Consider the following 23,473-nt stretch of genomic DNA (forward strand, 5'->3'; position numbering starts at 1 on the left):
TTTTCCCAAGCTGTTTCCTGTCACATTGGTCGGAAGCTGCCTCTTCCTCCAGGTGCTGCATTAGTAACTGGAGTCCTGGTGTACATGGGCACCTATTTCTGTGGTTTGTTCTGATATTTGCTTAAGCTTATCCTTTATATTTCAAGGATTTCAAGTAAGCATTTTTTTTGTTTTGTTTAAATAGAATTTTTAAGGTAAGCCATCTTGTTGAAACTGCTTGCTGGGAAATGTTAAAAATAATCTCTCTGCACTGGTAAAACCTCTGCTTTTCCCATTGACCAGGTTGTTTGTGGGCTACTTGGAGCTTTCATATTTTGATGCAATATATAAAAACCATAGTTAGGTATTATCAAGAGGTACATACATTCATTTTTAATGATTTATTATTTTGATAATCTTAATTTTAATAAACCATTTCTTCATGAAAGTGTAGGCATTTGAGAGTTGGCAGTCAGTAAATCTCATTTGGAAGAGTTTATTTTTTCAAACACAGATGATCTTTCTGTCATTGAGTGAAATCCTGTCTTCACATTCTAGTGAATTGGGACTTAATTTTTTAGACTGTAATTATTTGAATATATCTTTAGTAAAAACAAATTGTAAAGAGACTGTTAAATAAGAGTTTAAAAACACTTAAGACTTGTAGTTTTCACTTGTTTTCCTTTCACTCTTCTGTGGAAGAAAGACTGTGTGCGCCTAGATCACTTATTCTGCTTTTTTTTTCCCCCGAGTTTTGCCAACACACTCTCCCCACCTGTCAGCAAACTATAATGTAAGAGTGCTCTGCACATCCCCCCTTATAGCATCAACGTATGTTCTAAATTTCAATTGAATAATTTAAACATTTTTGAGAGAAACTGCATCCTTTGAAGCACTCCCTGGTGTCTTATCTTGCTTTGATATTTTTAGTTGAAAAGGTCTGTAATGAGGCAGTTTCAGTATAAGTTGCTATGTCATAGTGCACCCAAAAAGCTGCTTGGCTGCCTGCCTTCCATTGTCTGCTTTTATGATTCCATTGTTTTGGTTTTCGAAGGATTTTGGTTGTTCAGTGAGTAGCTAGCCTACTGATAGGTTTTGACAGGCTCACAGGGTGTTCCTACAGCCGAGTGATGGTGTTACAGTCTGGATGGACAAATGACTGGCTGGGTGGGAGGGTGGTGCTTTGTCATTCCCTACCTGGGGGCTGGGACCAGAAGCCACAGCTCTGTCCCACAGGTGGAGATGGAGGGCTCTGGCTCCAAGCTTGGGGATGACCCTGGATCCATGGAAAAGCCCTGGGTGTCCCGTGGGCAGTGAGCCAGGTGCCAGCCTGCAGCACATCTGGCAGCAGGGAAGCCACAGCACCCTGGGCCGTGTGAACGGGAACGTGGCCAGGAGTTCAAGGGAAGGGATTATCCTCTACCCAGCGTGTCTTCATGCCTTGTCCCATTTCAAGCTCTCCCAGCACAGGAGGAACATCAAAAACCAGCAGTGAGTTCAGTGGAGGGCTGCTTGAGACTTTGATATCTGTAGCAAAAGCAAAAAAACCCACAAAGAATGTATGCATGCATTTTATGGTCTGGCTGGACGAGTCTACAAAAAACAAATGAACTGTAGAGGGAGGAAAAAGGAGCTTTTTTTGTGTTCTCTTTGCCTTTCTGTCTTTAGACCAGATGCATTTCTGGGTTCTGCTTCACATGAGAATATAAAGTTATGTAATAAATTAATTGAAGGGAAGTAAACTGGCTGTGTATGAAAGCACTGAAAAGCCATCCATGACAGCTTGACATCTTTCATGTGGGATCTAAGGGATGTGCTAGCCATGTAAACAGCCAGTGTTTTCAGTTGCTGATTTTTTTTTTTTAATTTATTTTTTAGTCATTCTTCCTACTTATTTGAGAAATTTCTGTGCATAGCTGGAAAATGTTTTAGATTAAAGCATAAATTGGTCACTTTGGTTGGATAGAAACTTCAGGTACGGTGGCAGAATTTTAATTTGTAGGAAGTGTCAGCCAGGCCTAGGAGTGATATCAGGAAATGGTGTCCTCTACACTTGAGGTGTATAATTACAAGCTATTGTCATTTGTTCCTTTGCAGTTTGGTTCAAGCACTGAAGATATGGGGCAGGGGAGTCAGGATGTGGGTTGTACCCTGAGGTGAACAGGGTGAGCCATAGGGCTGTTCCTGAAGGCTGTGCCTCAGCACCCAAGTGTTCACTTTTTCAGGAAAAAAATGCCTACTTTTAGTGTCCTCTTAAAAGTCATAGCTGGTGGGGAATTATTCATCTTTTATTTGGTTTATTGTGACAACTCCTGTATGTCTGCATCTAACTGTGCATTAGCATTTGCTGTGTAGTCTGTTGGTTTTTTTTGTGCACAGCAGTGTGATAGAGAAATAGGTGCCATTGCTAATTGAAAAGTACAATTTTAGGGTGAAAGGAAAAATATAATAGTATTTTAACTGTGCCAAGTCTCAGTTTGCATCCTGGGAGGAATTCATATGAGCAGTGTATGATGGCATATGGATGCTACTTTTGTCTTTCTTAGGACTTCTTTGGTTCTATCTCTATTCAGTGTTTTATAAACTACACTTGGCTTAGGGAAAATCTAATTCTGAATACCTCTGTGAGAGAAACAATACACCTGTTTTCTTTGGTTTCGTGTTTGACTGTTGGCTTCACCTCCCGTCCTTAGCATTTCTGACAACAAACAGAAACCTCAAATGCAGCAGTTTGGTTTTGCTTAGCCAGGCACCTCTTACTACACCTGGCAAGGTGTGAAATTGTGCAGCAAGGTTCTAGATGTTAACTTTCCTCCTGACTTTGGAGAACAAGTCCATGACAGCTCTTCAGCTCATTTAGAGTTTCGTGTGGAACATGCCAGCACAGCAGGCAACTGTTGCCGTTCAGCTCTTGGCCAGTTACAATTTCAACAGTTTACAGGACATTTTAGGCAAAAGTTAAAAACAAAGAGCTCAATGTCAAGAAAGAGATTGCATCAGTCTCATGTCAGTCGGATGCCATCTCTGTTTTGGGGTTAAAAATATCCTGAATTATCAATCTAGAGTGCAAAACTGTCAGAATATATTATGAGAGAGACAGAAAATTCCCATTGTCAGTGAGAGCCGCTGGCTTTTATTATTACAATTGAATAGCATTTCTGCATCATACACAATGTTATTAATAATTGCTTATCATCCAGGACTGCAGTAATAGGAGTTGCTCCAGGGGACACAGTCATTGTACACCACAGTGTAATTGATAATAAAGACATGTTGCCTTCAGGGAAGATGCCTTCCTTTTTAAACACTGATGTTTTGCTTCTCAAATCTCCTTTAAGAAAGAGATTTCTGCTTATTTACTGATGTTTTAATGAATATCTGGTGTGTCAGTCCAGTTTCCTGGCTTCTTTTGGCATCTACCACAGTTCAGTTGCTTCTGTGTATGATCTGTGACCTTGATGCAGGCAACAGAGTGAGTTAACTGCTCTCTGATGTTTTGCCTGATTTAATAAAACATGTTCTGCATTTGGGCAATAATCTCCATCATAGTAAATGCTTTTAATGAATGTCTGTGTTGTAGAATGTCATTAACATAACATTTTTCCTGGAAGACTGACACGATGCTTGTCCTAGAAAACCTTACGCTCCCTCAGCATTTATCCATGTGGATGCCATATTCCAGCTGTGTCTGTCTGGCATGTGAAAGCTTGGACATTTTTCACCCAGTGGTATTTGTTGGAGCTTTCCCTAATGGGCAGAACGGAACAGACCAGCAGCTCTTCTCACCGCCCCCGTCCCTTCCATCAGTAGCTCAGCTGGAAAATTCCTTTTTTATTGTAAGCAGAGTGCCCATGAGAGCAGAGAAGTGAACAGAGAACTCTGGGAAAAAGGGTTCCAGGTTATATATTCCTCATAAAAAGCAATTTTTCTGAAGCATATTCTAACAGGCTGGCTGCAGTCAGTACTTCGATAGTAACTACATCTTTTTATTCTAGAAGATGTTATTCTGCAATAAACAGGACAATTCTTTTACTCTCTGTCCAGTGTAGAGCAAAACAGAGGGAAAGAAGTTCCTCTAATGATATTCTGTCTAATATTTCCTAATTCTGTCTAATATTTCATTTGCTGCATGTAAATGTAGGATTCTTCAAGGAATTTTTCCATTCTGTCTGGAGGCTGGCAAAGCCAGACTTTCAGGCACATATGTACACACACACATATTATGTATGTGTATTTATATGTATGTACATATAAGTATATATATGTATCTTGCCACTTGCATTGTGGTGGAAATGTGCAGCAATATTCAAATGTAAAGTTACATTTGAAAAGCATACATTTATGCCTTTGTGTGCATTAGGTGCATATGACTGCAGAAGCATGATTCCCTGAGGGTTTTTTGGCAGAATTCTGAAATCCCAGTTGTTGATGGACAGTCCTCTCAGGTGTTCCTGTTTATACAGCTCAGAAAATTTGCATCTTGCCTCAAGATAAATAGTTATGACATCACTTTAATGTGAAGGTTATGCTGCCTAATATGGTATTCCTACCCTGGTTTAAAATACAGTTGCAAAGCACAGAGACCTCCTTTTATTGCAGGCTGTGTTAACAGCCTGTAGTAACAGTCTGTCAGAATTTATTGAACTGGTTTTGTAGGTTTTAAATTCTGAGAGTGGGGGGAATACACCTGCAATATTTGATTTGTCTGTTTTATGCTCAGCTGAACTCGATGCTGAACATGCACAGAAGGTTTTGGACATGGAGCACACCCAGCAGATGAAGCTGAAGGAGCGCCAGAAGTTCTTTGAAGAAGCCTTCCAGCAGGACATGGAGCAATACCTTTCCACAGGATACTTGCAGATAGCTGAGAGGAGAGGCAAGTTGTAAAATACCTTTTGCACAAACTCCCAACTTGGAAAGCACTGTTGAGTGGGCAAAGGCAGCAGTGTTTACAGAGGAAGCATAGCAAAAATGTCCAAATTCTTCCTCAGTAGAATTGGAACTTCAGATAAGCCTTTTAAACAAACTTTGTGTCCCAGGGGTACTGGATACCTTAGAAGATTAGGCTCTGCTCCTTGTTTGAGGAGATGCAGAGCACTGAACTACATCTGGAACAGAGTTTTTCTCTGCAGCTGAAGAGTTCATCTATGTAAAAATATGGACAGAGGCAGCTGCTTTGTCCACTGGAGTTCCAAAGCCTGGGATTGTCATTTGGCAAGGATATGCCTCAGAAAACTTTGCAAAGTGCAGAGGAAAGCTCAGTGTAGCATTTCCAAGCAGTTCCCAGGTGGCAGCTGTTCCCACTGGGTGTGATCAGGACACAGGAGGTCACATTAAGTGCTCTCCTTATTATGAAATGCCACAAATCTGGCATCTCCAGGCTGGTTAAAGCACAAGAATGCCAGAGATTACAGGGAATTCTGTGTAGGAGGTTTCCATCTGTTAGGCCAAAATGCAGGGATTGCTGGACCAGTAAGGAAGCCAGTGGGAAATTATGCATTCATGTGGCAGGAAAAACTATAGATAATCTATCCCTGCTCCAAGTGCAGTTCTGCTATCATTTGTAATGTCAGAGCAGGGAATACAGTCCAAGGTTTCCATTTCTCTGCATGAGTGCTATAAATACTCATCTGCAAGATGCTCTGCAGGGGTGGCTAAGGAGAGGTGGGACGTGTAAACCTAAATTCACGGTGAGGGGAGGAACTGAGTTTGAGTCGCTTGCTTTCTGTGATATGTTGCCTTTTTAAGTGGACATTGGCATGGGCTGGTACTGGAGACACAGCTCTGTTAGAGTGTTAGGCTGCCCAACATTTGGAACTTCAGCTTTTTGGGATAATGTGAAATTCGAGTGTATCAAAGAAACTGTTTTGATGAAAGATTTGGACCTGCAGTACATGCAAAAATGCAGAGCTATAGCATATTTGAAAAAAAAACAACCAATCAAAGTACAGAGTTTCATCTCAATTCACCTATGAAGGCTTTCAATAATGTAATTGTTGAATTTAGATAAACAAGTAAACTGCTTATTGTAATAATTTGATATTATGCAGCAGCTGGACTTAAATTTGAGTGGCCCTGAATTTACTTTTTCCTGTTTGCATGTTTTACTGTTCAAGGAAGAAGATGCTCATCCAAGTATTTACTTCCTTTGCAAATTGTCAGTCCTGTATTGACAGTAATAAGTAATTTGCTTGAGTAATTAATAATGTGAAATACCCATGCTGAGAGAAAATACTGGGCATGAGCCTGGGTTTTACAGACTACTGTAATTTCTTAGATTAACTGAGAGAAGAAGAACAGCTGCTCTCTGTTAACATTAATTCTGGTTTCTGAATTTCTGTGTCCCTTGTGTATTGACATTTAGTGACTGTGTGCTTAAATGTGCCTTTTTCTAAAAAGATTTTTGGTTGAGAAAATTGAGAAGGAGTGTTCCAAAATGGAAAGTTTCAATCTCTGTGCCTGAGTCCCATCTCAGCTTATTTCTGAGAAGGTTTTTGCTATATATACTGCTGCTAAAAATGTTTTGGTTTACAAAAGCAGTAATGGATGTTAGTTTCACAACAAAGATTGCACAGAGTGCTCTTGGATTTGGGCTGAGGTTGCTGCTGAGCATCTCCTGTGGGCGGGCTCCTTGCATTCCTGAGTTTAATTATTGCTGATGGAGACACTTAGAGCAGCCTCTGGAGCCTTGGTAGGTAAAAACCTCCTGTAGCTGATTGTCATTTTGCTCACTGCACTGTTTCTCCTGCAGAACCAATTGGAAGCATGTCTTCCATGGAGGTGAATGTGGACATGCTGGAGCAGATGGACCTAATGGACATGTCTGACCAGGAAGCACTGGACGTCTTTTTAAACTCAGGAAGCGAAGACAACAATGTGCTGTCTCCCATGCTGGGTATGGTACTTGTAGTGACAGCCTGCTTAGAGACAGGGATAAACCACCAGAACTGCTCTCATTTGTAATGGGTGATGTTATCTCTTAAGCTTCACACATGATGCAGATGGACTGTTCTTCATTAGTGTTTCTCCAAACATTAACATTTAGTTGCTGTACAAGGGAGTTGCTGCAAAACTATGTGGTATTTCCAGACAATCTAATTTTTCTTATTGCAGCTCCTTGTTGTATTCATCACAGTCTGAGTAGGTGATGTGTTATGTACTGGCTTGAGGGACATTTTTCCCAATATAGAGTTAATAGAGGAAATTTTGACAAACATCAATTGAAAGCTTGCAGTAATTAGGTTTTTATTTTTAATACTGATTTTGTCCAGAATGTTGCTTGTCAAACTTGGACCAGTTGTATAATGCAAGATCTCCAGTAAGAGATACTGAGAGACAAGGTTCAACCCAGCAGTTTACATATACACTGAGAATTAGTGTCTCAATACTGAATCTTTTACCTACCATGGTTTTCCTAGTTAAAAACTTCAGTGCTAAAACATCCTTCCTCAAAAGAGCTGAAATGATTTTTCTTGTGGGAAATGATGAATCTCCTTTAAAGATCCTCTTGATTTCCTCTGAAAATACAGTTTGAAATATTTTTATGGAAGTACTTACAGTACTCCCTATGGTAAAGGTGATTAACACCTGCTGTGAACAAGAAAAGCTTGTGGTAAATGGTCAAGGTACACTTGACTACTAAAGGTTTAGGCTTTTGTGTTTCATTGCAAAAACTGCATTGAGATGTGTCATTTTAGAAAGGCATCCACTTTGTGCATTATTAAAGCTCATCATCATTTGGGCTTGCCAGTAATTGCAGAATCTAGGACAGTTTTCCCCTTGCTGGCTGTTTGGCAGATGTTGGACCAAGAAACTTCGTGTCTTAACAGCAAAGAGTCTCAGCTGGATTATCTAAGGAAATGCAGGAACTACTTTTTTTAACTAAGTAGATAAATTCATCAGCTTTTTAAAACTACATTTTTTATTTTATGCTGTAATCTAAATATTACAACATATATGTACAGTGTCTATACATGGACATACATGGCAGTATAATGTACCTGTGCTGTAATAATGTTCTAGTACTGCAGCCTTACTGCAGTGTAAGTCTCATGAATCTTGCTCTTGTGGTTCCAGACATTTTATTTCCCACCGATTAAGGGATTTTTGTGCTTGCTTTAAGAACCTGGCACACTAGTATCAAACCAGATATGCAATAGTCTTCATTCTCAGAAAACTGAGATGGCTTAAAGGTAACTCTTCACTGTGCTGTCAGTGGAGAACTGAGTTGTCAGAGCAAGGTTTGTTTGACATTTGGGCTGAACATAAAAAAATACAGGTAAGTTATTAAAACTGGTAAAAATGAGAATCAGCTGAAGACAATGACATGTTTTCAAATTTGCCTTGCTTATGGACATTGGCTTCGCATCATTTTATGGCAGTAAGGTAAACTGCAAAATTGAGTTGGCTCTGTCACTCCTGAAAACTCCTCCTCTGTGTGTTGTGTTAAATTGACCTAATGCATGCTGGTATACACCACATAAGGCAGATTCTCTAAAATTTCTAGTGTTAAAGTTTAACTCAGGTACTTGAGGAGCAGACATAGACTGCTCTGCAAACAGTCTCAGCCAGAGGTAAGATGTAGCTCATACTATCTGACCCCTCTGAAAAACTTTAAAACAAAATTTTTAAAAGAATTTTCTCAGCAGCTGAAGCTGAGTGCTCTGACTATGGAGAAACACTTTTTAGGTATAGGAGAGAAGGAAAAAAGGGCTTTCTTTGGAAGATGGCATAAAAAATGTTTAGATATTTCCTTATTTTAACTTTTTTTGCTGTCAGGAACTGCCCAGAGAAGAGCATCTAATTTTGGAATCTGAACTCTCAAACTGCAAGCAAACACTATTACACTGAACTTGCTTGCAAATCTTTTTTGTACGGAATATGGAGGAAGCAGAGTCTTAAAATCCCACTCCTGTGCACTTGAGCTGTGGTATAGCTCTCTCAAACCATTGGTTTAATGCAGAATTGAATTTGTTTTGCTTTTGCATCTTCATTTTTAGTCAAAACTGGTGATGACTGTTATTGCATGCTTCCTAGTTGTTTGTTTGGTTTTAAATTTAAATTTGTGTGGTTCTGCTACACTGAGTTTATTGGGGGGGGGGGGGGGTCTCCCTCTTGGTATCTTGTAAAAGAAGGAAAACAGCCTGAAAGCGAGTCCCTAACCATCGCTGATGTTAATGTATTGACTTCTCAATCCCCTTGCTGAGCCAGAGCTTGACTCTTGTTGGTTTTTGTTGTTTTCCCAACCCTCAGGGCCTGATTCCAACACCTACGTGAACGAGATCAGCCTCCAGGTGCCAAGCCAGTCGGAGTTACGGCAGAAACTCTGTTCCCTGTCCTCCACCTGCACCGACTCCGCCAGCCAGGACGCGAGCGAGGGAGAGTCCCCCGTTGTTCAGTCTGATGAAGAGGAGGTTCAAGTGGACACTGCCCTTGCTGCTGTCACTGAGAGAAAGGGTGCTTCAGATGGCAGTGATGAAAGTGACTCTCAAACTATTTGAATCTTAAAACCATATCCTTTAAGAATGACTTCTGAATGAATGAACAAGTGAATGAAGAGCTTGCCTGTGTAACAGTTTGCTAACCAAGCATAACAGCCAGATCTTTTTACTTAGTAATACTGCCTTTTTACAAAATTGCCAGTCATGTGGAGGTTGGTTTTTAAAGAAAAAAAATTATGCCTAAAGCACATACACTTTAACAGTAGTCTTGGGGCTCAGGGGAGCAGTAAAACTGTTGTATATACTATGTATAAGAGAATTTAAGGGGAAAGGTAGAAGTTACTTTGACCACTAACCTTTAAATGGCTGATTGGAAGTACTTAAGAGTTGATGTGTAATACTGAATCCAAATTGTTCCTTGCATGTTTTCAGCTGCTGCAACTGAAGATTTAGGATCCAAACCAAAATGAAAAGCTATTTTCTACTCTTTACTACCTACTGTCTGCCTCCTGCCTTTGTCTACTAATGCAGCAGTGTCTACTGTTCTCACACTTCTTATTCAGGACCAACTTAGTTATAGGTGTTAAGGAAAAAATAAGAACCCGGGAAGGAGGAGAGATGCATTTGGAAATGTTGCACTCCTTGTGGAGCAGGTATCTTAGCATTGTGTACTTACTCCTCTTTCGAGATAAAATAAAGAATTTCTATCCCAACCATGTCTTTTACTTGATTACCCAGGTATTTTATCCATGACAAGTGAACAGAGGAGCCTAACTCAGGAAAAAAATGGTTATTAGGAGCACCATGGTAACATCTATTTGACTACACTAGGGAGATAAACCTGAATTAATTATTAAGTGCATGTATTTTAGAAACCTCAGGACCTATAGACATCATCTCATTCCCATTTTTTTCTGCAGTTGTTCTTTCTGAACTCGAGGTCTGACCATGTCTAACTCCTGTTACTTGTCAAGTCTCATGCTCTTATTTTCAGGGATCTGTTCTCCTTTGAGAAGGCTCCTGGCTCCTGCTCTTCCTGCACGGAGGGAAGGAATGTAATCAGAACAGTGTAAGTAAAAGGATGAGCTGTGATGTAGATCCCTTCCAAAGCCCTGACAAAGCCAATGGCTGGGCACGAGGTGTCTCCTTGCTGCTGGGAAGTGGCCAGTTTCCTTAAGGATTCTCCTCTTAGCTGACAAAGTGTTTCCTGGTCCCTCTCTGGGAAGTGAAGGATGGAAGCTCCCTGCCTACAATTAGAAATTTACCATTCAACAAGGCAGCTGTTGAAAGAAATTTATCTTGAAGGAGCTTCCTTTACTCTCTCGCTTTCCAGAAGACAGACAAAATGTCAAAAAAAGTTTTGTTTTTTTTATTAAACCTCGTAGTACAAACCTGGAAAGTAAACAAAAAACTGGCAATAAACAACATGAAGTCTTTCCTTACAAGGAAAGAGAGCAGAGCAGCGCTAATAAATTAAATGTCAAACTGTAAGCCATAGTCAGAAGTTTACTGTCAAGAGGGAAAAGTACACAGCAAGGCCATAAAAACCAGACAACCACATTTGAAAACACTTGACTCTGTTTATGTTATTGTTAAATATTCCAAAACAGTTCAGTCTTCTGCAACAACAACCAACAAATTGTATTATAGGACTTTCCTGACAGTCACCACTGGCAAGCTCAGTGCAATATGGGTAGCTACGGTATTGTTGAATTCAATTACGAAACAAAACAGTTTGTGAAAACATTTTCCCTTTTTTATTCCACACATACTGTACACACAACCAGAAAAGGGCAACAGCTACTCCATTATTATTTTTTGTTGTTGTTCAGTGATGTAAGCAGCACTTATAAATGTTACAAGAAAAACCCTGTAAGCATCCAATCCAACCGATGAAGAAAGTGAAACGTAAGGCTTTTCTTCATCTTGTCTCTTTGCCATCCCTCCCCCCACCCCAAGAAAAGGCTCAAGTATTTAAAAAAATTTACAGGCATATGTACAAAAGGTGTGATTTTTTTTTTTTGTTACAACATGAAGAGAAAAAATAGACAAGATGGAAGCAAATGCATTTTCACATTCAAAAGAAATATGCAGACTTGCTAGTGGCTCTAAATGTGATCATATAATGAAACAAATTCAAAACAAAAATTAATGCTTGACTGTGTAAAGGTGTGAAAAACAGCAGTGGAATGGAAATGGAATGTTAGAAAGATTGCACGTCTATGACAAAAGAAGCACTTATGGCTTCAATCACTTTTTTTCTTTTTTTATCTTTTTTTTTATTTTTAAAGGATGCTATTGAAGGGTTTTTGATAAAGTAGCCAACAGCACCAAAAAATAACAGAATGGATTTCCTAATGAAATCAGGCACAGTTTTCCCTCACATAACTCCTCAAGGCAGGCAGTCTTTTTTCCTCCTTTTTTTTTATTTTTTTATTTTTTTAATATTTTTTTTTCATTTTATTTTTTTTTATTTTTCCCCCTCAAAACAGATGCATAGTGATGTGCTGGTAAAAGAGAACATACTCCAAATCTCCTCCTTTTGCCTACAGTTAGGAAACAAAGTCCATCTTCAGCTGCCATAACCTCCCAAAGAAAGTGTGTATTCTCCAATTTAAAAAATTACAAAACTCATCTTGCTGTGACAGAATAAAAGACAGCCAAAGTAAAGCAATTTCTTTCAAGTTTTTGTCTCCTATCCCTTTTCTCTCTAGAAAAATCTGCTCACATGACTGGAGAACAAATTATAAAACACATCAAACTTTAACCTATTCAAAAAATGGGTTAAAAGCCTTTTGTCACAGTTACCAAAAAGGCTTTTTATTTTTTCAGCCATAGGGACAATACAAATTAATATTTTATCAGCCCCTTGCCGGTTTTAAAACAGTGAACATACGGCAGTTTAAAAAAATCAGACTGCTGTATCTATCTATTCTAAGTACAAAAAAAAAAAAAAGATTTCAACAGTTTAATGCTAAAACAAAATTAGTTCTCTAAAACCAGAAGAAAATCTTCTTTAGAGCTAGTGCAAAGACAGCTTGTATTCTACAGCAAGTACTCCAAACTATGGTATAATAATTACAAAAAATATATATAAATTGACAAAATGAGAGTGTTGGCATCTTCAGGATTAACTTGAAGCACTTTTGGATGAACTGGAGGATGAAAGCCTAGATGATGGCACGTCCACTGTCGCTCTCTTACGAGGTCCTCTTTTTGGTGTAGGCTTGCTGATACAGTTCTCAATGCTGCCATTTTTACCAGATACTTTTCCACAGATTTGATTGACAAGACTGATTATTTGTTCCTGTTCAGGATGCAGGAAAAACAAAGACACAAATTAGCATCTGCTTTTCCTCTGGAGTCATTTAAACAGGACAGCAATGGAGTGCTCAGAAATGCTGGGAAGCCCATCTTAACAAGCTGTTTGTACCCAGTGCAGCTCCCCAAGAGCTGACGTGTCGTTTGTCCCACTGCTCTGCTATTTACCTTTGGGGCCAAGCCCCTCACAGGTAAAGACATGGAGCCTCAGCCCAGAACACAGGGACAGTCCTAAATGCCCATCCTCAGTTCTGGGATTCATCATCACGTGTGCTTGGAGCCATTACTGCACTCTCATCTGCACATGCTCTGCAAGTCTGCCCTAAAGGATGCTCATGCTGCACTGGATTAAGTCTGCTGAACTTCCAGTTACCAACAGAAGGAAGGTATTCCAAAGTACAGAAGTTACCATAACATAACCAGTGAAAGCTAAGTCTCATGTTCCATTCCAGAGCATCAAGTGGCTTCTTATGTTCTGTGGCACATATTCATATTCATGCAATTCATGCTTCAGGTTTAGTCTGTGTCATGATGTTCCCTTTGTTCATTTTCTTCCTTAAACCATAATAAAGCACCTTCTTTCCACATGCAAAACAAAACCAAAACAAACCCCCAAACCCCAGACCATTTTCCTGAGGCCTCAGTAGGAGAATGGCAGAGTTAAGTGTCCTCCCCAGTGCTGGGTAACCAGTCCCCGGCCCCGGGCGGCGTCGCGCTCACCTCATCGTAGCGGTACATCATCTTCAGCCCCCGGCACGACTTCTGCTTCTCCACGTGCCGCAGGGCACACTCCAAGCAGAAGACAACATTTTCATTCTCCTGTACAACCTACACAAAAGAGCAGAGGTGGGGGGAAGAAGTGCAGTTAAGCTCCAAACTGTGGCCTTGTTCTCCACACAGTGTTTGTTCAATTATAGCCTGAGTCACTACACCTGGATTTTACTGCAAGGTGTAGTGGAAGGAGGTGTCAAGCACACTGTGAAATCATACAGGATGTGTAGTAAGTAGAAAGAACTGATCTCTCTTAGAATCCTAATGTTGGCAAATACATATAATTTTTAAACCCCCTCCCCCTGCCCCCCTCAACAAAAAACCCCACCAATAGTAATGAGGGCTAAATCAAAGCAGTATATGGATTTATTAGCATCTCCTATGCAGTCCTAAAGATCTCCTGAAAGGAGCAGTTCCACATTACTTAAAATGCTGTCTTGAACAAGGATGTAATCAGCTTAGCCACAGGCTTCCTCAACTACTGTCTTGTTCAGCAGAGGTCACATTTGTTCAGCTGGCTGCCTGCCAGGCCTGCACATTCAGCTTGGAATTTAACAACCAAGTTGGTTTTTTTTTTTGTCCCCAACTACTGTTAAGAAGTGACACGGAAAAATCCTTTCCATGATTAAATTTACTCCAGGGCAAATGGACCAAAATTAAGAAGTTCTGGTTAGTATTTTGGTTTTTTTTTTCAAATAAACTAATTTTAAAGTTATTTCAAACTAATGCTACTTAAAAGGTGGTTTAAAGACATATATAAACTCAGCATATTTTATCCTAGGAAGGGAAACAGCTACATCTGATTATATGCAGTTACATTTCATTTCCATTAAAAACCAAACATCTATACCCCCCAAAAAGTCCCCAAAAAGATGACAAAGAACTCCAAAATTGAAAGGACTAAATATGGACTCACATGCACTGCATTAAGTTTATCTGAATACCTGTTCTTGGGATTGAATGGTATACAAGGTTGTGGGAGGGGCTTCTGGTATTTTTAATGACATTGCTGTGTTTGTAGGTGTTCTGCATACGACTCTAAGCCTGGAAGTGTCACTGCACTGGACAGCACACCTTCAAAAGCCAGTAGGCAATTCCCTCTTAAAAAAGAGAAAGTTTATGGGCTGTGTTTGGACAGGCTGGCAAACAGCTTGATGGATGGGCTACATCTCCCCTGCCGTTTGGCTTGCAGAGACATTGCCTCTCGTGGGCTGTGGCTGCATGCCTGAGGCCCATGGCATATGTCTGAGCTGTAGCTCATCCTGAGACCTGCTCTGCCACAACTTACTGCTGCTGGCAGGGGTCTTTGTTAGCCCTCCTAGTGCAGTGCAAACATCTCACAGGTGTCTGAGGGCACTGCTTCATCCCTTCTGGCAGGGTGGGAAGCCAGCAGTAAATGCCACATCAACACCTGTGTGTCTTGCATGGAGTGCAGGACATGGCAGGACCTCAGGAGTGACAAAGCATTGTACCCACCATGGAGAGATAGCACAGGTGCTGACAAATCTGGCACCTCCTCTCTGACGTCTCTAACTGCAACCACTTTCGAGGCTTTTTCTTGCCATCCGCGCCGGCACTGCTGCTGTCGTGGCTGCCGTAGCGCGCCGAGGAGTGGAGACCGGCCTCGTACAGCTGCCGCCGCTGCCTCAGCTCCGTGTCCCTGTGAACAGGGGCACAGTCAGACACCGGCACTGCCCCAGCCACCACAGCCACACACAGTCACCCCTTTACCACGCTCGTCCCTGACACCTGAGCTCCACACAGCCAAGCCCTGCGTGTTGTGGCGGAGGTTGGTGCCATTCCCTGAGCACGGCAGGCACAGCCAGCGCCCGGGGAACGCTGCCTATGACTGCAAAAGCTATCTCCGGATTTTAACAGCGACCACTGTATCAAGCCAATGGTTCTCAAACTGCTCCACAGAGAAGTGGGGACTGCCGAGGACTTCCTGGAGGTCGATGGTTGCTCGAGCCATGTGGAGAGTCAGGAGCTGTGGCTAACATGACTGTCATTCCTGAAGTTGCCAAAAGCCACCTTGAGGAAGAGGAGCCGTTGCTGTCAGGAGTAACAGCCCCTTCATCAGGAGGCACAGATGAACCAAGGACCTGCTGCCATAAGGTGCTTCAGGCAGGAAAGGGGGAGCAGGGCAAGTGGTTGTGCCAAAAGACGAAGATCTTGCTGTACACCCAGGGAAAAAGAAGGAGATGTCAATTAAAGACAACCACCAAGCCCTCCGGCCGCCCTTCACCCGCTGCATCGCTAAGGCGGACAATACCTCCTGTGCTGAACTCTACAGCTTCAGGAGAGCAGGGTGGGTTGGAGCTGAGTGGAAGACAGCAAGTGTGGAGTGAGCCGAGCAGATGGAAGGGGAGGATAAAAAAGTGCACCACCAGACACAGCTGAAGATGAGTGGAGAGCCAAGCTAAGCAAATGGCACGGCAAACTGAGCAACCAAGGCAGATCAGGAGAAGAGGCAGCAAGAGACACAACAAACAAGCAAAACAAAACAAAGGAAAAAAAATATGGTACAGTGTTCCACTTCAGATGGCTTTTTCTTTTCGCTTTTTTTTTTTTTTTTTTTTTTTTTGCTTATTTTTCTTTTTTTTTTTTTTTTTCTTTTTTTAGATTTTGTTGTCTGGGCTTTTGTTTCCTATAAGCAGCCACAGGAAGGATCCATATCCTCCAATGAATTCCAGCCTATGCATAAGAACAAGTTTGAGAACCACTCTGATAAAGGTCGATGTGATGGTCTAAGAGCAAGCACCAACATTTTTTTTGCCTTGCAGACTTCCTCTTCAAGGGGAAATAAAAGGCACTTGAAAGTGGTTATTCCCACAGGGGAGCCACCTGCAGGTAAAGCAGTCAGTACACCTCTTTGCATTTCTTTCTGAACACTAAAAAATACATGGGCTGTTTTCCCCTTCAGTATGTCACTGGAAATTTTCCAAATGCATGCTAGTTAGTTAAATACAGTTTGTAGACTTCATTCATCAAAACTTTCTTGACATCTCGAGTATCAGTTGTCACAAACTTGAAAGATAGGTAGCAACTACATGGTGGGAACAAAAGAGAAGATCATTACACAGGAAGCCAGGCAATGTTATATTTTTTTTTCTCACCTATCTTAAGAGAAACCCTGAACATGTATCCTTAATACTGGAGAGAAAAAGGAGGGTGAAGTTTTTGCTCTTTAAAATGGTGGAGTTCTAACACCAGATGCATTACCACACATGCACAACTGCTTTCTCACTATTTAAAACCAAGATGACTTTCTGTATACAAAGGACCTTTTGCACCTGTAGTATAATAGTCTTGATACTGAAGACAAGGGTTCCTGGTGCAAAACCCATTACAGACATGGATTGATAGTGACTACTGATGCCAAGAAGTTGAAAAACTCAAGGAAGGTGTTAAACCAGTTGGCACCACACAGTTCACATAATTCACCAAGAAATCTCAACTCTCAGTACCAAGAATTAAAAAAACAAAAACCCAGTGCAAACTGCAGTTTCAATTTTTTTAAGGTGTTTAAAGTAGGGAATTCTTAAGAGTTAAGACATCCTGACCATGGGCACTGTCACATCAGCTACACCCAAGGAAGCTGCTTCTTCCATGTGTGCCTCTCTTCAGGTCCATCTGCTGGGCTTTTGCTTGGGGCAAGGTGTGTCTGAAGGGGTTACTTACGTCATCCACCTCTGGAGTCTGCCAATGAAAACAAAAGAGGTAAGCAGGCCCCAGCTGGTTACCTGAGCTCTCCCAGGAGCGATGATATCGTACTCAGAGTCGGTCCATTTTCTTTTTTTGCTTCTGCTGTTGCAATCTGATAAAGCAACTTTTCCATTGAGAATGGTTTGGCTATACGGCGCCGCTTCATTTCCTGGGACAGGAGGAAATTGCCACATTAGTTCTTGGGCAAATTTGAAAATTAAATGTTACCAAGAATTAATTCATAGTTAATTAACTAATATTATTGATACGAATAAACTGAAGCAAAAAATAGACTTTTAAAACAACCACAAGTAAAATCTTTCCATAGTCCCAGCTAAACAAAGTGTTTATGTTCCATGTACCTCAAAATTTTCTCCTAAATATTAATTTTTCCTGTGGAGGCCAAGAGAAGCAACACCATCACTCAAGCTCAGTAATACTGGATAGCTCACAGTACAAACAGTGTAAGATCTATACATATGACCTGTTTGAAACCCAGGACTGGTGTTATTTTGCATCTTTTGAAACATAAATAAAACCTAGCAGAACAGGCAGATGCCAGGGAAAAGAGACAACAGGCAAAAAAGGGGGGTTCAGTTCTGCCTGTTACTGGTTTCTCTCTGTGAAAGCTTTTAAAGTTATGTTTTTCACTCAGTGCAATTATTTTGGTAGCTGAAACCCTTCTGATAATTGTTAGACAGGCAATTTCCTTGATTTAATGTACAGGTGGAAAAAGTGCAGCATTTTCCCAGTACCTGCAGAAGTCTATTTAGGCTTATGTAGAGTCAGAGAGTTCAAATGAGCCAACACTGGACTGTAATGTGAGAGTGACATTTCTGGTTAGTGGTTAAACCTGCCAAATACCTACTCAGCACACACAACCCCAAAGATTTTATTTTTTACCTTAATTTTTTTTCACCCTGTTCTGTAACCCTAATTACATGCTCTAGGTATTTCTTTTTTCACAACCAATATATCATAAAATTAATAATTTTTAATAGCACCAATTGCGTGCATTCAAGTGATAACTACCACATAATATGAACAGCAGCCTTTGCTGACCAAAAAGGGTTCAAAAGAGGTTCAGAGGTAAGAAAAGTGTTCTTCAGAAGCTATTTGCCATGCTAGACCCTGTGTGAGGGGTCAGCTGAACTGTTAGGAGTGGTATGGGAAGATTTTTCCTTGTTAGGTTTGCTTAGTCTGAGGCTGTGTACACAAGAACAGACTCCAATCCAGGGAAAACCCTGCAGAGGCAACACACACAGCCAGGAATAAAGGCCACAGTGGGTGGCTGGAGAAGAAAGCAAGGTCAGCTCCAGCTGGGTGCCAGCTCAGGGACACCCTGAGCCTGAGCTGGGTTTAGCACAACTTGCTGTATCTCTGCATTTATCTGAATTTCTGAACCTATGTACATTTTTCTGTTCCATACAGTACTGAAACACACAGGTAAGTATTTTACAACTTATTTGTACTGCTGCCTAATTATTTCTTTTAGTGACACGTTTTTCAATGTCATGAAAGTCAGTGAACATTCTCATTATAGTTATCATCAGTCTGGCACTTGTGATCTCGCTCACTCTCATACATCCCTTGGTCATTAATTTTCCAGGCTGAGTAGTACTCTTGTATTTAATACAGAGGCTAATTAATAATTTTAACTATAGATCTCTGCTGCGCTTTTTCTAGTTTCTCTATATTCTTTCTGCAATTAGGGGCTCTGAATTGCACAAACCACCAAGACTACACAGTACCAGGGCAGTTTCTTCTTTGTTACCTATTTTCTCCTTGTAATTCTTCACATTCAATGTATTTTTGTTATGCCACTCCAGAGCACTTGACTGACAGCTCCACAGGAATCCAAAGACCTCTTTTCTCAGTAGCAAGAGCCCATCATTCAGAGCCCATCTCTGTATCTGTCACATTAGGATTATGTTTTTAAATTTAAATTTAAATTTAACATTTATCAACACTGAACTTCATATACCATTTTCTCACTTGGATCACTCGTTATCATGAAATCTTTCTGTAACACTCTATAGCTTTAATTTTTGCTGCCATTACCATTAAGATCCTCAGCATAAAGGATTCATTTTGCTATTAACTTCCCTTCCTAGGTTATTTATGGATGCATTAAACTGCTAGTCCAAACACCTGAGGAATGCAGAATGAGACCTCCTCTCCCTTCATGATAAAAGCTGACCCATCCTCTGCTTTTCTTTAAATCACTTTTTTTTTTTTTTGGTGTGTGAACTTCACCTCTGAATTTATTTAAGAGCCTTTTCTCCCCTAAAATGCTCACACACACTATCAGCTGCAACTCTTGTCCTCACCTGCTTCCGAAAATTTCAAGGGCTGGAGGCCATGACTTAGGGGTAAAAGCCACTTCAGTGGTTGCCCTGTTCTCTTTTTTTTTGCACATTTACTTCCTCTACAGCAGTGGTTATTTTACATTTTTACTGCTCTTCCAAGGTTCTTAATCTCTGCTCTCCATCACAGTAGCTCTTTTCTAGTGAGGACATCAGGTACACTTCTGTAGGACCACTTTCCCTTTGGTTTCATCTGAAGGAGCCCCATGTGCACGGGGTAGGACAGCTCTGTGACAGAAGCCAAGGAGTGGGAAACCTGTGGCATTTTAAAGGCATGTTCCTCACCCCAACTAAAACTGGAGGCAGGGAAATACCTGTCCAGCCCCTGCCAGCATCTTCCATGGATGGCCAGGGAGTGCTAATACTACAATTTTCCTATTTGGGAGATTATGGCCTGGCTTATGGACTGTAACCTCTCCTGTGTGTGGAGCAGTGCTGTTCCAACTGGAAGACTAATTCCATGTTTCCTATGCCTTCTTCATCTTGTATTACAGTACCAGCTCTCTTCCCACCCAATTTCTGGTACGCCCCAGAGCACCAAAGCCCTCCTTTGAAACCAGACATTCCCTCTTACTTCCAAACCTCTAACTCTTCATTTAGTCCAACATTCTGTACTTCAGTTTCCTAAATGAGCTCCACTGACTTTACCCAATGACTTATTTGAAGCTATGGAGTTATCCCTTTGCCACTCCAACCACACGCTTTTCCACCACAACTCTAAATCTTCTTCTCATCCTTACCTTAAAATTTCAAGAGCTCTTAGGGTGCTTTTTATAAACCAGCAACCTTGTTCCAAGTATAGTCTAGGTTAAACCTGGCTGTCCCTTTACACAGGTGTTTATATAAACTCTTTTATTCCAACAATTTTTCCCAAGTGCTTGTAAGACTGAAATCAATGCAATTTCAGATGCAGAATTTCACTTTTTCCATGTATTAGAGCAGATTGAGCAGTCATTCAATACAGAAATGAAATAACATCATTTTAGTAATATAAAGAGGGTCACTATAAAAAAAAATCAGGTCACAGAATCACAGGATGAAAACAAAGTTAATTTATCAAATGCTAAAAACTGTCAGTATTGCTGTAGAGAGTGAACAAAGACAGATGGTACAGTTGTTTATCAGAGAGTTCATTTAACAGTCCAAAAGGGAAATCTTGCCCATTACACAGAACATCTCACCATCTCTGGAAAGCACAGTCCTGGCCAGCACTGTGGCAAAGATGGCAAAATGCCTTGTCAAAGTGAAGGAACCAAAGAATAATTTCCAAAATTAAAGGGAATTAAGAACAAAAGACAGTTTGAGGACAGAAAGGAAGAAAAAAAAAGAGAGCAATAAAAGAACAATGCAGTAGATGTTTCAAAAGTTATTTCGATATAAACATGTTATCTGTGGTTCTTGTAAAGTTTGTGACAGCTGTGACTCCAGTTTCCAAGTAGGTTATCATAGACTGTAATCTGCTGGATTTTCAGTCAGTTTATATTTACCCAGTGCAAAGCTCTTAAAAATTAATCAAAAGAAACTGTTCTTCAAAATGTGAGGCACCAAGAGCTGTTTAATTGCTGCATAGTGATTTCTGTCTCTTACAGGAGTAGCATTTCCACGATATCAAACAAGTATTCAGTAGAGCAATAAATACAGCACATGGAGTTAATATAATCATGTATGTTCAGACAGGAAAGGTTAGCCCAGGATTCTTATGCCTTACTTATAGATATACACAATTCCCACCTTCCCCCAAAATAAATATATAGTAAAATAACCTTTTATTTCAAACTAAGTTAATATACAATTAGTATAACCAGGCTGGAAGAATTCCATTTACCCTAAAGAAGCAATACCTAACTGTGGACATGTTACAGTTAATTGTTTAGTACCTTGAAGCTGTAAAGGATAATTTACTAGTGGCTTAGCTATAAAACACTACCAAAATAGTATCTGTAACCCAGAGTGTATTTCAGAAGGTTGGGAACACAATTTGTGACGTATATTCTTTGTACAAGAACACAGAAATGTAGCCAGAATCATGATGACTGGACAAATCACCTGTTTCTGCAGGCAACTTGCCTCGGTCAGTTGTGTGAAAAGGGAATGGCAAGGTTATTTATTTACATCTAGTATTGGATGGGCTAGTCAGTGAACCTAAGGATTTTCAAGTCGATTAAAATTGAAATTGCCCTGATCAACAGCTTTTCCTGAATGAAGGGGCAGAGAAAAACAAGCAATACAGCTGTGAGTATTAACTGACTCTGCCTACCATAGGAGCTAACAAGCACAGTTATTCAGATATTTGCACCTGAGATTCTAATGGTTCTAGAAAACATCACTTAAAAAAAATTAGTAAGCATAATACAATGTATAATCATTAGCTCTGAAGGGATTTTTGAAAAGCTTCCTTGCAAACTGGTCTGCAGGCATAACAATCTTCTGATTTTTTTTTTATATATACACAAGTCTTTAACTGTCAGTTAACAACTCAGTCACTTTTCTGAAAACACTGGAAACATCTTATGCCTTGCAGAACTTTTTCCTTTTTTTTTTGTTTATTCAGTAGTCCAGAAAAGCAGACGTAGTTGCACTACTCTCATAATGCTACCAATCCTGGAATGTCTGCTGTCCTTCTAGATGGCGAGGCCTGAATCCATTTTAACTCCTTTTCTCAACTTACCTTGGCTGTTTTAAAGCCCATACTTGTCCACTGGGTGGTAGCAAAGTGCACCGATTCGGAAACACTATAGCCACAACATACTTTGGACACAAAGGATCCAGGAAAACAGACAACAAACTGCCCGCTCTGCTGTACAGTACGGTGCACCCTGATCCCCTCCTTACACAAGATCTCTGGGGAGATCTGCAAAGACACAGAGGGAAAAAAAAAAAAAAAAGAGAGAGAGAGAAAAACAATCAGTCAGAACTTTCTTCCTGGCTGGGTGCTGCCACACGTACTGTGCATGGAGCCAAGTTCCCTGCTCGCTTTCCCTCTCCCATTCCCCACGTGCCAAACCTCAGCGTTTGAAGTGACAATGGCAGAAGTGCCTCTCCTCAAGCCAACAGCTTAAACTGTCATGTGCCCAAGGACAGAACACTGTCTGCTGCTACAGAAAGCAATGCAGACCATTCAGCTTTCCATCCAATCTTTTCCGACTTGGCACTGAATCCATTGTGCTGCTGCACTTCTGAGAGATGTTAACATGGGTAGCCAAGGGAGGGATTTTTGTTATGAGCTCCCCAGTTTGTACTTACATGCACTAAGAAGAAATTATTATCCAAAAGATAAACAAAGGAGGCAAAAATACTCAAGTATTAGGTTTCTCCTATCCATGCTGGCATCATAAAATGTCAGTCATGGCAGATGAATTGATTAAATCCCACTCCCTCTGTGAGGCTAAATACATTATAGACAGTATTAAAAATGGACTTCTATTGCATTTTCATTTTTGTTTTTATATTAACACATAATAACTGCCTTATTAGAAAAATGCCATGTGGGTAAACACTGCAAACAGAAAGTAGCCCCTTCTGCATCACTGCAGTGTAAAACAAAACAAAAATAAATCCCCAACCAACCAGCCTCTTGATTAGCCTTGGGTTCTCAATGGGAACACCTCTCCCAGTGTTAACCTACCATTACATTACTTTCAAGCATTTCCAGCCCTGGAGTGCCATTGGCTTGCAGCAGGGTATGTACCACATCATCAAGTTTGTTCTCCTCCGCAGCAGGAATGCAATACCTGTAGTTTTGTCAGAGGAAAAGAGGAAGGTTTACTGTGGAGTAAATAACGGTCCACAGCTACACAGTAACAGGCAATTCTGACCAGCACATTGATTAGAAGAATGAAGTTCAAAACAGGGTTTCATACACAGTTCTTTTGGTAAAAAACAGAGGATTGA

The 23,473-nt window shown here is 40.6% G+C and overlaps 2 protein-coding genes across 2 annotated transcripts in view; one reads left to right on the top strand and one right to left on the bottom strand.

The window, feature by feature from the left end:
- The window catches only part of DTNBP1 (dystrobrevin binding protein 1), a 61,714-nt gene extending 51,582 nt beyond the window's left edge, over window positions 1-10,132 (top strand). Inside the window, exons 8-10 of the mRNA XM_056483729.1 lie at window positions 4,700-4,855; window positions 6,731-6,874; window positions 9,232-10,132. Of these exons, the coding sequence (XP_056339704.1) occupies window positions 4,700-4,855; window positions 6,731-6,874; window positions 9,232-9,479 (548 nt within the window). The 3' untranslated portion in view covers window positions 9,480-10,132. The remainder of the gene's footprint in view (window positions 1-4,699; window positions 4,856-6,730; window positions 6,875-9,231) is intronic.
- Window positions 10,133-10,767: 635 nt separating this feature from the next.
- The window catches only part of JARID2 (jumonji and AT-rich interaction domain containing 2), a 206,989-nt gene continuing 194,283 nt past the window's right edge, over window positions 10,768-23,473 (bottom strand). Inside the window, exons 13-18 of the mRNA XM_056483727.1 lie at window positions 23,208-23,313; window positions 22,251-22,433; window positions 17,255-17,385; window positions 14,988-15,171; window positions 13,461-13,568; window positions 10,768-12,726 (exon numbers count right to left, since the gene is read on the bottom strand). Coding sequence (XP_056339702.1) covers window positions 12,550-12,726; window positions 13,461-13,568; window positions 14,988-15,171; window positions 17,255-17,385; window positions 22,251-22,433; window positions 23,208-23,313 — 889 coding nt within the window. The 3' untranslated portion in view covers window positions 10,768-12,549. The remainder of the gene's footprint in view (window positions 12,727-13,460; window positions 13,569-14,987; window positions 15,172-17,254; window positions 17,386-22,250; window positions 22,434-23,207; window positions 23,314-23,473) is intronic.

This window comes from Oenanthe melanoleuca, chromosome 2 (genome assembly GCF_029582105.1).
Source record: "Oenanthe melanoleuca isolate GR-GAL-2019-014 chromosome 2, OMel1.0, whole genome shotgun sequence".
Classification (NCBI taxonomy): Eukaryota; Metazoa; Chordata; class Aves; order Passeriformes; family Muscicapidae; genus Oenanthe; species Oenanthe melanoleuca.